We start from the raw sequence: 15,266 nt of genomic DNA on the forward strand, positions 1-15,266 counted from the left end.
GAGCGACACCGGCGAGTGACAGCCCCGTCCTCTGGGGATTTGTAATGCCAGCAGCCTTTCCAGGTTTCTTTTCTGCTTTGCTCTCACCCCGCTGTTGGATTTGAGATCATGTATGTGTTTTGCTGTTGATTACGGGAGGGCGTTAAAATCTAGGGAGGGAAGAGGATTCGGAAGGATTAATATGTTAGTTTTGATTTAAGGGGATTTTATTTTCCCCCTCCCCCCCCTTTATCCTTGCCCTTCATCTTTGTTACCACAACTTTGTCTTTATTCTTTTTATTTTAGGTCAGTTAATATCGTAGCTTTTGGATATGAAAGAGATGGTTTTTCTGAGGACAACCAGCAGCCAAGTCTGATCTGGAGCTATCTCAGGAGAAGTGCTCTCATTTCCCAGATCGACAGCAGCTTGTCTGCCAGTCATGTTGGAAACCCAGTTTTTACTGAGTACCAAGCCTGTGTGTTTGGAAATGTCAGACTGGTGGTACACGACTGTCCTGTCTGGGTAAGAGATTAGTCCTTTTAATGGCACTTTACAGTGTAAGCTGTTTTAGTAAAGTGAAAATGCAGCATAATTTTAAATTATTTTCGTTGTTGTGGGATTTTATTCATATTTTAATTATTTCCAATAGTAAAAACTTATACAAGATAACGAGGCAAGTGCTGCAAAATCTCAAAGGTGCTACAGGAAGTTTCCCATTAACAAGCCCCTGTCTGTCTCCCCTGAAGAAAAGTGGTGTTCTCAACAGCGTTGTTTAGTGGAAATTTTATTAAAGATGATCCAGAGGTAAACAAGAAAATAAAACTTTTCCCTGTAAAAATGAAAAGGCAGTAAGTTTTCTAGTTCCAAGAAATGACAGATTAAAAGATTTGTTATCTTGGAAAATACAGCATAGGGAGTAATTTTGCTTCTCTTACGAAGAATAATCACATCTGAACATTATTTTCTTTATTTGATAGTAAATAAAAAAGATTTTGACACACTTGTAAGTTGTCAGAACTTCTGTTAGTAAATGAGATAATTTGGTTATGAGCAGATCGATGATTATGTAAGAAATGATACTGATAATCTAAATTAAAACATATTTAATGGCTACTTAGTAGACTTAAAAAAAATTCAGCTTAGCAGCTTTTAGAAATTAAAACAATAATCAGTTTCAGCTCCATAATTCTATCCTTAGGGTGATTTTTGTACTCCTGTAAGGGAAACCTTTTTTAAGATCTGCAGTAATCCTACCAGTTACATGAAATACATGATCAGAAGCTGGAAATCTCAAAACTAAACAATGCAGTCAAGCTGTGCTTCCGTTCTTTATTTCTTTCTGCCAGCTGCACTTTCAGACAACAGTTCAGATGGACTGGTGGATCCTGTTTCTAATCTGTGAAGCTACATGTGACCTGCACGTGCAGTTTGCTGGAGTCACTGGAGCAGAGAAATGAGTAAAATGTCCTGAATGTAAATTAAGGCTGTAGGACTTCAAAGGCTGTTTCTGAGGAAAGGGGGAAGGGAACGGAGATGGGAAGGCAAGTGGGGACAGCTGAAGAAGGGGGAAGAAAAGACCTAGATTGGAGATGTATTGATGGGGTTTTGTGTTGGTTTATTTGCATTTGCTCTGCTGCAGAACAAGGTTCTTTGGTTCTGAAAACCTTATAATTTTTGCCCTTCAAAAGCTAGCTCTTACGTCTGAGGCACTGCATTTCTGAGGTCTTGGAGTTTTCTCCCCTTTATCAGCTAGGGTTAGGCAGAACAGGACTGTTTTCCATGGTCTGGATGCTTGGTTTTTGCTGTTATGTCACAATGTTCCTTTCAGTGCTGTTCCTCTGGTAGCCTGGGAAAACAGTACAGGACAATTAAAAATGTTGACAGACATTGCACCGAATCATATTCTGCAGGGAAAAGGATCCCTGTTGCATATCACTGAAACACAGAGGTGGTTGTATGGTGGACCTTGCATTGTCTGTTGTCCTCTGTTATCTGCGCATTACACAAAGGTGGATTTACATTTTACCTGAGATTTGTATTTCATCTAGATTAAATCCATATGATTAAGGCAAGCCAGTTCTAGACATAAACTTGGCTACTGACTATGCTGATAACCTGTGAGTCTTGGAACTCAAGAGTGCCCAGCTGCTCTTTGTCCTCCACAGCCATCAGTTTGAAAAAGCAGCATGGAAGTGAGTTTACTGAGTAGAGCTTCCCAGTGCACAGGAGGACCCTTTTATGTGGCAGACTGTGGTACAGGGTGGGTTTGCTTGAGTTCCAGTCTGCTGTTGTACGTGTCTTTTGAGTCTGCAGGAGGTTTAACAGCTCAAGTATCTGTGGTTGTATTCTTCATGACAAGAGCACTCTGATGATGATATTATGAGACAGGGCATCTTACCGTGTACTATATATATTTTTTGAAAGGACTGTAGCAAACCTTTCCAGCAGCTGCAAAGTGCTCATGCACTGATGCATCAGAGAAATGTGAAAGGTCTGGGCCATGTGGTGGCATTGCCCTGGTGGGCACAGGGTCAGTGAAATGGCAGAAGAGCTGCTGTGACCATGTGGTAGTTTATAAGCTGAAGGTGCCTGAAGGTGACAGCCAAACTGTCCTGCTGAGCTAGGAATCATGGCTTCTTGGGCATGATAAGCCAAGGCAGTGCCCATCAAGTGTTACAGACACACACAGGGGAATGTTTTCCAGCATGCTGTGGGACTGCTGTTTTCACATAGCATCTCCGTAAATATTTTAACACCTGTGAGGGTACTGTACTCTTTGATATTACTTGGCTTAGGAAACTACAAAGATGAATTAATGTTTGCCAACATGTAAACCAGCCTATTGTGAGCATTTCGGCTTCCTGTGACAGTTGCAGGGTGCAGGATGGAAGTGCTGACTTTGGGAAGGATTCATGCAGATGATATGGGGCTGTAGAGACAGGGGTGGATCACCATACTTTTCAAAATCTGGGGGCAAATCATCAGTGTTTCAGAAGCCAGGTTACCGTGTGTGTGTCATTTTCTGGGAGTACCACTATGGCCCTGCTCCGGCAGAGCAGTGTCCTGGTCTGCAGGGAACAGATACACAATTGGATGAACATCCTTCTGTTTCCCGTGGGTGGAAAACGTTTTGTCAAAAAATGCAGACCTAGAATGAGAGAAGATAAAAAGAACCAGGGAAAACACATACGTATTAACATCCATGCTGAATACTGTGGTTTAGTAGCTGATCGGTTAGTTGCTAATGCATGCTTGTGTTGTGTTATCACAAGGCATGTTGAACAATTATGTTCCATTTTTTCTAATTTTGAAGTGGTAAACCTCAATATGGGGCTAGTAACTTACAAGGAGTAATTTGCAAGAAGAATTTGAAGATTTGCTTTGGAAAAGGTTGCTTTATTTAACACTCTATATTAGATGTGATAGTCTTCAGGGCTGAGTTGCCATTTTCTTGCCTTGCACATATCTTGCAATTTCAGTCACTTTACACTGAACTTTGTTACGTTTCTGCAGAAAAAAAATACACAGGCAAAATTTTTAATATCTAGTGGCAAGTGAATCTTCCTCAACTCCAGAATAAAGCATAGCATAGAATCTATAATTCATGTTTTTATTAATTTAATTATGATGCTGGAAAATGAAAACTTCTCTGTGCATGTTCACTACCTGCATTAACTCCTGTTCTTCCTTCCTTTACTTGGAGCAATATTATAAGGATATGGGAGTGTTTCTGTCGTAGGCTGGGGGTCTCACTGTCTTTTAAATTTTTTTTTTCCATTGTGAACCATCTGGTTTTGGTTGTTTGGTTTGGTTTTGTGGTTTTTTGCTTGGTTTGTTTGGTCTTCTTTTTTTCCCAGGAAACAATACCTCCAGAATTTTTTTTGGTTTTCCCCTATTTTATAAAAACTACTCAGTTTCTAGAGAATCACTGGCATCATCAAATTCCCAGTATCAGACATGTCCCAAAAGGGAAAAATAGAGCAGCTGGGTTTTGGGGTTTGCCTTGTGCTAGATTAGGCACTTGCACAGGGTGGATGCTGTGCTCTGTTCGTACTGCTTAGAGCCTTGCACAGAGCTGCAGACCTCCATAGGACTCACTAGTGCTCAAATACATTAATTGCATTTTGAAAATGTGTTGTGTTAATTATTTTCTTTTTAATCTTTCTTTCAATAATCTCATTCCTTGAGTCTTTTCATGGGATTTTTTTGCCTGCTTTTTTAACTGCACCGACAGTAGTAGTTCCTTGAACACTGTGCACTTGTTCATGTCCATGGTATTATCCATAGTGTATTTATCTGGATTCTTCTCTTTTATCAGAATTCTTGTTCTCCTTGTGCTGGCTAGGCTGGCCAGCCCTTAACACATTTAAGGGTAAAGGATTCTGATACACTATTAAATTTAATTTATTATTTTTAGAAATAAAGTCAAATTGCTGTATCAGTACAAAATGATAGCTTGTAACTTTTCATTTTTCTGTATGTCATTCTGTCTCATTTTTAATCTTGGATATCTGAAGTGGCACTTTGTATCCTGGTAAATTATTTTCCCTACTGGGTTCTTTATTTTTGCTTTTTGAAAATTTTAAAATTACTTTATGAAAGGATGACACAGGACAATATGACCCTTCTTTTTGAAGGGAGAGGTTTAGGGGGATTTCTGTAGCAGATACTTCCATCTGTGCTGTAGATTACTTATCTGACTAAGTTCCTGGGACTAGTAAATTATGGAGAGTACACCCATAAAATCTGTCCTGCTGCAGACCTGATAAGAAATTGCAGAAAAACCTTGAATAAATGGAGAATGATCTCATATGTGGAGCGGAGACTATGAGTGGAAAGAAGACTCTGTTAATGGAGACTGTAAATGGATCCTAGGGAGGGATGAACTTTACAATATTCCCAATGCAGATCTCTTGAATCCTGGGAAAGCCCCAGGGGAACAGTCCTGCAGGGTGGCCAGTCATCTTTGTCTCCACAAAGAGTGGTTGCTGTTGCTGCTGCCTCACACCAAGGCTGCATTGCGTGGATGTGGGGACATTTATGAGCAGCTTTTAGAAAGAGCGTGGGCATTGCAAGGGCACTTGTGTGAGGAATTTCACTGCCATTCCATAAAGGCATTCATAAATCATTTTTAACAAAGCAAGTATTGTTGTCTTGAGGGATCATGTGATTTTGTAGGAAAATCATGTCTTCAATGCCTCTGAAGGCTTTATTTTCAACATTAACCTTGAGAAGTATGATTTACTAATGGTAAGAATATATTATGAGACTCATAGAATGGAGGCATGCAATGAAACTTTTTCCTAATAAGTCCTGAGAGGAATAGCAACAGAAGTATAATTACTAAGGTTATATTATAATAACCTTAGCTATGCAGTTAGTTTTTCCTTTTGTCTCTGGAAGTGGACTGTGCCAAGAGCAGAAAGCATGATGAGGATTAGCTGAAATTAAGGTTATTCCTGAATCTAAACTGTTGTTCATCATCTGAAGAAATTCCCTGTCATTTTTGTATTAAAGGTTCCCTGAAAGTGCTAGTGAAGGAGGCTCCAGGTGCTGTGTCTCAGTGATGCCTTTTGCAAAAATCACATTGCTGTTTAAGATGCTTTTGGAGTATTTTCCCAGCACAGAGCAGCAATCTGAGCAATCTGTGCTATGCTTGATGCAAAATGAAAATAGTTGCATGGAAACATATTTTTGTTCTCTTAATTTTTAAACATAACATCCATTTTCTAGAAGGGGCTTTCAGGGATGTTGAATCAAGTATGTGAGGGCATACAGAAACTGCACAACAGTAGCAGAAATTGGGTGTCCTGAGATGCTGGGTTGGCACATTCTGCAATTTTCAGTTCTTGATGTAGCCAGGTCTAGTCCTTGCCCTGAGACAGCAGGATCCGTCCCTACTGGAACTTCATAAATTTAACAAAGTCCTTCTTGATAGGATTAACAGAGACAAATGGTGGTAGCACAATGCACAAATTCCCACAAACCTGCTATGACATGCAGCCACACACATTTGGAATGCTCTGACAGCATTTCTATAGGATTTATTTCTTCTAATAGTTAAACAAAGAGGTGCAATTGCACACCTGTGTGGCTGTTTCCAGTAAGGATTTTACTAGTTTTCCTCATACCTGCAGAGATGGAAATATAGCAAGTTGGACTCCATACAAAAAGGTTGGGTAATGATATGAGGCAATGGCCACATTTTTGTTTTGTTTGTTTGGCTGGGTTTTTGTTTGTTTATTTGTTTGTTTTGTTTTCCAGAATAGAACTGCTTTTCCTATTAGTATTATTTTCACTAGGAGAAAAACCAAACCTCTATGGGTTTTTCCCCATGTTTTATTGACCTTTTAAGTCACTGATTTGTTACGCACTTGAGCAGGCACATGCAGGCAAACCCGTCTGCATGAACATACTCTACTGAGATTCTCATCAACAAGTTACAAACAATAGGATAAGATGAAATGGCCTCATGTTGCACCAGGGGAGGTTTATATTGGATATCAGGAAAATTTCTTTGCCTTGTCAAGCCCTGGAACAGGCTGCCCAGGGCAGTGGTGGAGTCATCATCCTTGAAGGGACTTAAAAGACATGTAGATGTGGCGCCTGAAGACATGATTTACTGGTTGGCTTGGCAGCGCTGGGTTAATGATTGGGATCAATGACCATAAAGGTCTTTTCCAATGTAAATGTGATTCTAAGAAAGGCATAGAGCTGCCACTGATTGAGGTTAGGGCACAGGGAGCCTGCCAGGCCAGTGTTTTTACTGGATGATCCTTGGAGAGCCAGGATGAGAGCTGAGGTCAGAGCAGTGTGTGTGTCTGGGTTTGTGTCAATTATCTGGTGACCTGTACTCTGCTGCTGGTGAGACTGGTGTCAGAATGGAGCCACAGCTCAATGCAGTTTGGCATCTAGAAGTCCTGTCCTCTGCTTCAGGTCAGGACTAGGTTTATACTGATGGTAAGCATGGAAGTCAGAGCTGGTTCTTTACGTGGGTGTGGCTGTGCTTATATTGATCAATACCTTAGAAATCTTCCAGAAATCTTTGCTTTGTAACATGAATTGGTGTGAAAATGCACTGGAGATTTAGCTCTGTTGTAAACTGGAGGGAGATACAAGCCGTATACAGCAAACATATCACATGTGAAAAATACATATTAAATTCTGTAAGCAATTTCCATAAATATTTTTTATTATTCATGCTTAAAGCTGTGGCAGAGTTATTGTGTATTTGTGCACCCCTGCTCTACACCTTGCTTATGACACCGCTGGTTGTTTCCAAACTTGTAGAGATAGGCAGGTGCAAACCTGGGCTGAGCTTGAAGACGGTCAGCTAGAAGGAAATTTTAAAGGTTCAGCATGCTTTCTGTCTGCCAGCACAGAACAGCTGAACATTGCATGTTAGTTTTTGATTTGTATTGCATTTTTCCCTTAAACCTTTGTTGTGTAAAATATATACAACCCTACTAAAAATTCTCTTTGAGACCTTCCTTCATCAGCTGAAATGTACTAAACCTGTCCCTTGAAAATTCTCAATTTTTGCCTCTCTATGTGGTCAGGCTCTGCAAACGCCCATCTAAACGGCTCTCAAAGCACTGTGTTTGGTAGGCTTACTTCTAGGGGTGCTAAAAGTGCATTTATGCGTAAACGTCATATTCTTAACAGAGCCTAAATTGTTCTGTTAAATGCTAGTTGAGGGTTTTGTTAGCCTGTGATTACAATAGACTCTGAGTTTTTGTAAAAAAAAAAAATACCAAGAGCTTAACACTCTTGTCAACACTGTTAATCATAGAACAGCTATTCTTGATAATTGTGACTTACTTATTGTAGAACAAGAACATCTATTGAAGAAATCAAGGGGAATGCCTATTATACTTTATTTCCTGACTTATTTATTTGTAAAGGCAAGACATGAATTGGGAATGATGTGGACTGACAGTGTAGGCAAATATTTACTGCCTTTGACTTCGTCAAGGTCATGCTACTTACTGTACTTCATGGCAGCTACCTCACCAGATTTCAAACAATGACCCTTTTGAAGAGCCCAAAAATAGTTATATTGACAATGCAAGCCATGTCACCTGTTGATATTAGTAATCTTTTATGTATTTCTCTGGCTCCCATCTGTGATGCTCTTATTTCTGTGACTTGTTCTACAAATACCAGATTGATCCTCCCCAACCCAAACTTTGAGTCCTGGCCTTTTGTCACTTCTTCTGTGCTCATTTCTTCCTCTTTTCCACATCACCTTTATTTCATCATTGTTAGTTTCCTTTCTTTTTTGTTTCAAGGTCCCAAGTTCTTCTAGTTTTGTGCCATGCCATGCAGGGCAGCTGTAGAAGCACAGAATCACAGCATGGTCTGGGTTGGAAAAGACCTTAGAGGTCATCTCGTTCCAACCTCTCTGTCATGGAGAGGGACACTTTCCACAGGACCAGGCTGCTCAGAGCCTTGTCCAGCATGATCTTGAATACTTCTAGGGATGAGGCATCCGTACTTTCTCTAGACAACCTGTGCCAGGGCCTCACCACCCTTACTGTAAAAAATATCTCCCTTACATCTAATCTCTTTTAGTTTAAAACCATTGCCCCTTGTCCATCACAACAGGCCCTGCTAAAAAGTTTGTCCCCATCTTTCTCATAAGCCCCCTTTAAGCATTGAAAGGACAAAAAATGGTCTCTTTGTTCCAAGACGTGAAAGTATTTTAGGGGTTTTGAGTTGTTTTCCAGTTCTGTGGACCACGTCCACATTTCTGTCAAGGGTTTTTACTTCAGCGTATGTGCAAAGCCATAGCTTTCCCTAGCATTTATGAGATACCTTCAAGTAAAGCAGAAATCATGGAATTATAGTTTCATGACAAATAAACAAGTAATATTTGTGCATTACATGTGGATACAGCACAGTTTTAAATTAACAGGTTATCAAACATTTGTAGAATGTAAATCTTACACTTTCAGCACAGAACAATGAAAAATTCAATGTGAAGTCAAAAAAGAAATTTTATGTATGAGATTGGAGCCCTTATACTGAAGACGTTAACATTGTTAAAACTACATGGAAATTCTTGTGAAGCCGATAAAAATCACAATGAATGTATGAAATCTGTATTTAGTACATAGTATAGTTCTGTGTAATCCTTTCCCTAAAATCATGTGATTAATAATGATTTTGCATGAATTGCTGCAAACCTCTACCACTGAAGCTGGTTTTATTTCCTGAATGGAACAATTGGGAAGTTAAGTAATTGAACCAGTGAAGTTTCTTCCTGCAATGAGTATTTCTAGATAAACCCTATTTTTGCTTCGTCTTGAATAATTCCTGAACTCATAGAAGACATTTATTATTATAATGAGTAACTTGTTCTTTAAACAAGGAAATTACAAAAGATGAATTCTGCTCTATGTTGCATGTCTTCAAATAAGAGTTTATCAGTTAAAAATACTCCTGTAAGGCTTGCATTAAGAACATTGAATATTTCGCTTTTTTTTTCTTTGTAGACAGTAAATTCTTGATCAATGTTTTTTCTGTTTAGGACATATTTCACAGCGACTATTACACCTCTTGCAGACTTATTGGAGGAGCTGATATTATCGTGATTAAATACTCTGTCAATGACAAGACTTCATTTCAAGAACTAAAGGACAGTTATGTCCCAGTGGTAAAAAAAGCATTAAAGCACAGCTCAGTTCCGGTAATAATTTCTGCTGTTGGTGCAAGAAAAAACGGTATGTATCCAGCCTCCTACAGTAACAGCTAAAATCTCATTTGGAAGTTAGATACAGAGTAATTTCAGTCTAAAGAGATGGGTTTTTTCCAAGTTCCTGACAATTAGTTTGTCAGGACAAGAGTAATATGCACGTGTTATGGCTCTGTAGACTGGTGTATTGGCAAGCACATTGTGCTTACTTAACCCTGGTGATGAAAGGCAACCGATCCTTCTTTGACCTCTGCAAAGACTCTTCTCATGGAGCCATTACACATGGGGATTAAATATAGTACTTTGGATTAAGCAGCATACATTTGGGTGTATGAGCATACAGTACGGTTATGAGTTCTCTCTGGTCTTCACTCAGCTATAAAGTATCTCTAATGGGTGAGATTAAAATTATATCCACCAGTTTGCAAACACTGGAGAGTGTGGGAAAAGTCATGAAATGCTCTGGGATGTCATCAGATGAATGGACACACCAGATTTTTGGGTACCACAAAGTGTGACATGCTGCTGCATCAGTTGCGGCAGAGTAGTTGTGGTGTAGATATAGTACAGCTGAGGTATAGCTTACATGTTCACACAGTGTCCTGTCCGGGCTGATCAGCAGTCTGCTATGAGAACAACAAAATCGATTTTACACAGAATGTTTAAGTTGTTGTGGCGGATTAATCAATATGGAAATCACATTCTCACAGCTGTGTAAGGACAGAGTGGACTGACAAAACCATCTAGCAGCTAATGAGGGCAGTGTGAGGGCAATGGGAACAAGTTCGGCCTTTCGGCAGACCTTAGGAACTCCTGTCTCTTTACATCAGGCAGTTAAAGTTTGGAAGAAGTACCACAGATGCCAGTCGAACAAACTTACATACTTTATTCTGTATTTCCAAATGTTTTTCATTCTATTTTTGTTGACTTTCATATAGTCTTCTTAGTCATGGGGCCTGATTTTTAATTATTTTTTTTTCCTAAAGCCATGAATGAAAACACAAGCCTGACTTGTCTTTTACTCTATGAGTTGACTAAAACAAGTGTTTCTGAGCATCCCTCTTAATGGGTAAGGGACATGATGGATGTAGATTGAGACATTTATTTTATAATGTACACAGAAATATTCAGCTACATGAAGTGTATCTTCTGCAGATGTAGTTTTGCCAGCTATATATATATATCCTTCAGCTCAGTGACAGTTAATGGCGGTTAAAGAGTTCCATAATAATTAAATATTTATTTTCTTCCCTTTAGTAATTCACTGATAATGACCAAATTACTTTATGGTCTGATCTATACAGGGGTCACAAATCTGCCATTCTAAAGGCAAGGTTTTGCTAAACTGTCTTCTCCTTGCCTTTTCTTACACTTTGTGTTTAATCACAGGATACCACCAAACTGAGTGACCCTACTACTGGTTTATTCAGGTTTTTTTTCTTTTGCACGTGCATTTTTTTCTCTCTGCCTGGCTAAACGGCGATGGGAGACATCAGGTCAGTCCTCTGGGTTTGCTCCGGGACTTGTCAGAGCAAACTGCTGTGCACACACAGAACCCTTTTTGTTTCTAGGAGGTATTTGTGAACACAGCAGTTTGCTCATACAAATTGCAAAGATCTTAATCCTCTGTAGTGGTAAATGGCCCTACCAAAACAAATTTAAAAAAAAAAAAGCAAGGTGTTTTATTACATGTTGTCCATAGATCCTGGGCAGAGAACATTAACGTGGAACACATACAGAACATTTGAAAATACATTCAAAAGCACATTCATGGCTGACAATTTCTTACTGGCATTAAGCAAAGATGAGCCAGGGTGGCTAACAGATTTTTTAACAGTTAACTGGCATAGTCTTAAAAATACCTATTTTGGGTTTAAAAAAATATATGTAAAGTATGTCATCGAATCATATTCCACAGTGTGTACATGCTCATTACAGCTTGGTCTAGACTGGAAATTTTCCCCTTCCATTACTGTGCATGCTTCCTGTATGGACAGGCCACAATAACCAGATGGGTTTAAGGTGACATTAAGGCATGGTAACACCTGCAGTCTAATACAAGACTGAGGCATATAAAGGCTTCTGAAAGTCGGGAGGGACTTTCCCACCTTGAAAAACCAATAAAGTAGTGCTAATGTAATGTGTATTGAGCTTTGCAGAGCTGCTAGTATTTTTAACTGAATAATAAGAAGTCGGTTTTTTCAAGAATTAAGAGATTTCTTACTTTACTATGTTTCTGTTTCCCTCTTTGTTCTTTTCTAACCAAGATATCATAACAATAATTTAGGAATCCAAGAATTCTGGATTATTTGACCAAAATAGCTTTTTTTTTTGCATCACTTTTTTACCCCAGGAGTGCCTTGCACCTGTCCCCTGTGCACTTCAGACCGGAGGAGCTGTGTCACAACCTCTGAGGGAGTTCAGCTTGCGAAGGAATTAGGAGCCACTTACCTCGAACTGCATACTCTTAATGACTTCTACATACAGAAGTACTTTGGAGGAGTGGTGAGTGAGAATCCACTAGGCTGGAAGCAAGGTGGCACACGTGAGTGGTGGACAACTGATGTCAGGGCTTTGGAGAGTGAGTGAAGTCACAACATGAGCCCTTCCACCAAGTGCGTGTTCACACTAGTGCACAATTTAGGTTAGGTATTACGAAGAAATTCTTCGCTGTGAAGGTGGTGAGGCATTGGCACAGGCTGCCTGGAGAATTTGTGGCTGTCTCATCCCTGGAAGTGTTCGAGGCTAGTCTGGATGGGGCAGGAGGAGTTGGAACCAGGTGGTCTTCAAGGTCCCTTCCAAGCCAAATCATTCTAGGTTTCTATGATTCCATGATGCTGGCTGAATTGGCAGTACCAAAGTGGCTCCTATTTTAACTAGAAATGTTTGGGAAACCCATATGACACACTGCAATAATTTCTTCACTTGTATTCCTCCTTTCATCTTTCTGGATAAAACCAGCTGGACTAGGCATCTCAAAAAGATTAGTACCTACAGAGAGTGGCAAATTTAATATCTTTCTGTCTGCCATTTCTAGGAAGATTAAATACACAAGAATTAACCACCATAATTTGAATAAATAGTCTTTTAAATTACACTAATTTTGCTGGAAGACAGTAGCTTCTGGTAAAGGAGAGCTGGGACTCTGCTGGATGACTATGATGGCCATAGTGTCAGTAGCTTACAGGTACATACAGGACTTGCTTGTGATCCTTAGTTTGCTGTCTAGGTTGTTCTTAAATAACTAGGGTATTTTTAAAAAAATATTTTGTATTTTAGCTGGAATATTTTATGATCCAAAGTTTGAATCAGAAGTCATCTGAAAAAATGAAGAAAAGGAAAAAGTCAAAGAAGTGCCATCGAGTCCAACCACCTCAGCTTGAACAGCCAGGTGCTTGCTGATGTCTCCTCTCTAGTATTGTTCATTATGTGTGTCATGTTCTTTAAGCAATTAACATTTGTAGTTGTTACTGTGAGCTGTGCCATCTATCATCAGCTGTTCTGGTTATGTTGCTCTAGTTGCATCATCTTTTAGTGATGGTTTAATTAATTTGGGGAGAATTGTATGACAATATGCAATATTGCTATGGACTTCTAGTTCATTTTAGGTAAAATTAATAGGAGTGGGTTTCTGGGGGACTTGATGAAATAATGAAAACATGAATTAATAAAAGCTTTACATAAAAGCTTTAGAAATTACAAAATAGAGTTCTTAGATTATGAATTGTTATTCTACAGTATCATCGAGCAATGTTTTTATTTGCTGCACATAAAGCAAGGCAGAGATTTATGTCCCTGCATCTGATTTCTGGGCATCTGATACATTTATTCAGTGAAATAATTACTGACAAGTAGTTACTTCTAAATTTGTAGTTGTCTGTTCTCACAGTTGCTAGAAATTTGCTCAGACCCCTTATGTTTGGGATACACAGTTAAGATTTCTTTTTAATGTAACTGACTAAAGAGGTTTCATAAAGGGAAAGACACTACTAAAGGATGTATTTCTTATATTATTTTATTAGACTATATCCGCTTTTAGAATATTTTACTTAAAGACATTCAAATAGCATATAAGAAATTTTCTTATTGAATACTTCTTTCAAAAATTGTCCTTCATTTGACCAGGTCAGCTGTCCTGTGGTTAATACTTGCTTCAATTTTACAGCCTGACTCATTATCTTTAGCAGAAAAAATGCCGATCTTGAAGAGTGAAGCCTCTCACTACAATGCAGACCTGCACAACCTGCTCTGCTGTTGCCAGTGCGCGGACGTGGCTTTCTACCCTGAAGACCTCAGCACAGTGGTGGAGGCTCACAAGGTCATCCTCTGCTCTGTCAGCCACCTCTTCATGCTGCTTTTCGAGGTCAAGAGCCCAGATGACATCCATGACGCCTCCATTGTGCAGATGGCACGGAGCCTCTTTGTGGTGGAGGCAGAGCCTGCCTTGTCCCCAGCCCCCTGTGGCGTCCCACCCTGCATCCCACCAGTCAGAGTGATGGTGAAGGATTCTGCCTTCTGCTCCTGTCTCCCAGACATCCTCCACTTCATTTATTCAGGTACCTGGCGGGAACAGTTCTGTCTACTCCTTTGCTGTACAGCTGTTGCCTTGCAAAGGACTGTGTGCATCGCCCTAAGGAACATGTCTTTGCTGTTGCAAGATGATGTTTGGCCATCTCTCTACACCTGTTTTATCCCTTGTGATTATTATGAGCAATGCCCATATGAAAAAAGACCATTGCCTAGATTTAATAAGAATCAAATTAGTTGTCATTCCAGAGCTAATGAACATAAATTAAATTAGTTTGTAAGCTAATGCCAATAATTTTCAAAAGCTCTGCCGAATAAATCTAGAGCTTGAGACAGTTTCAGATCCCAGAATTTTAAAATATTTTATGCTCTAAACACAATGACAAGATTGCAGGGTTACTTAGGAAAACCAGAGTTATTTTTCTTTCACATATGGCACTGCTGAAGAGAAAACAGTGATAACTGCTTGGATTGTGGGGACTCTGATGTGTTGCATGAGTTTTGCTACTAATTCAGTACAGACAGTGACCTCATCTACCTAATGCCAGCTGTCTGGCACTGATACTTTTCTAACTTTTGAGATGTACTTAGAATCCTCAGCTGAAAGGCTTTTATTTTTCCTGAAAGTGCCCAATATCTTTTTGTTCTTCATAAATTTTTTTCAGCTGTCAGTATCTAAGAACATATATTTTAGATTCGTTGAAAGAATTAGCCTTTTAATGATGAATTCTGATTTTAACTGTAATAATAATTGGGAAAAAAAAGCCACAAATAATTAGAATGTTTGAGCTGTGGCTATAAAGAAGCTCAGTCAGTATCTATATACTCATACCTGCCTGACATGTGAAAAGAATTTCTGCTTTAGCAGCTGAAACATGAGCACTGACTTATGAAAACACAAGGGAGAATCTTTCAGTTAGAGTTTGTACATCAAAGGCATCCTTTTCAGTTCTTTCCAAAACAGTGCCAAACATAGAGAACAGTTGCAGAAGGTTTTCAGTATGAATGGATTTTTTTTTGTTCTTAATTATTGGAGACATTAATCGGAGATTAAAACTGGAA

At 39.2% G+C, this 15,266-nt stretch overlaps 1 protein-coding gene across 1 annotated transcript; it reads left to right on the top strand.

Moving 5' to 3' along the window:
* Nucleotides 1–108: 108 nt before the first annotated feature.
* Nucleotides 109–14,233, top strand: LOC103804761 (rho-related BTB domain-containing protein 3-like; the record flags this gene model as incomplete). The annotated part of the gene is made up of 6 exons (XM_009077389.1): nt 109–116; nt 286–502; nt 9,513–9,705; nt 12,031–12,182; nt 12,957–13,068; nt 13,865–14,233. Coding segments are annotated over exons 1-6 (1,051 nt in total), but the record flags the coding sequence as incomplete, so codon positions are not given.
* Between the last annotated feature and the right edge of the window lie 1,033 nt (nt 14,234–15,266).

Source organism: Acanthisitta chloris, unplaced genomic scaffold, assembly GCF_000695815.1.
Source record: "Acanthisitta chloris isolate BGI_N310 unplaced genomic scaffold, ASM69581v1 scaffold7736, whole genome shotgun sequence".
Taxonomy (NCBI): Eukaryota; Metazoa; Chordata; class Aves; order Passeriformes; family Acanthisittidae; genus Acanthisitta; species Acanthisitta chloris.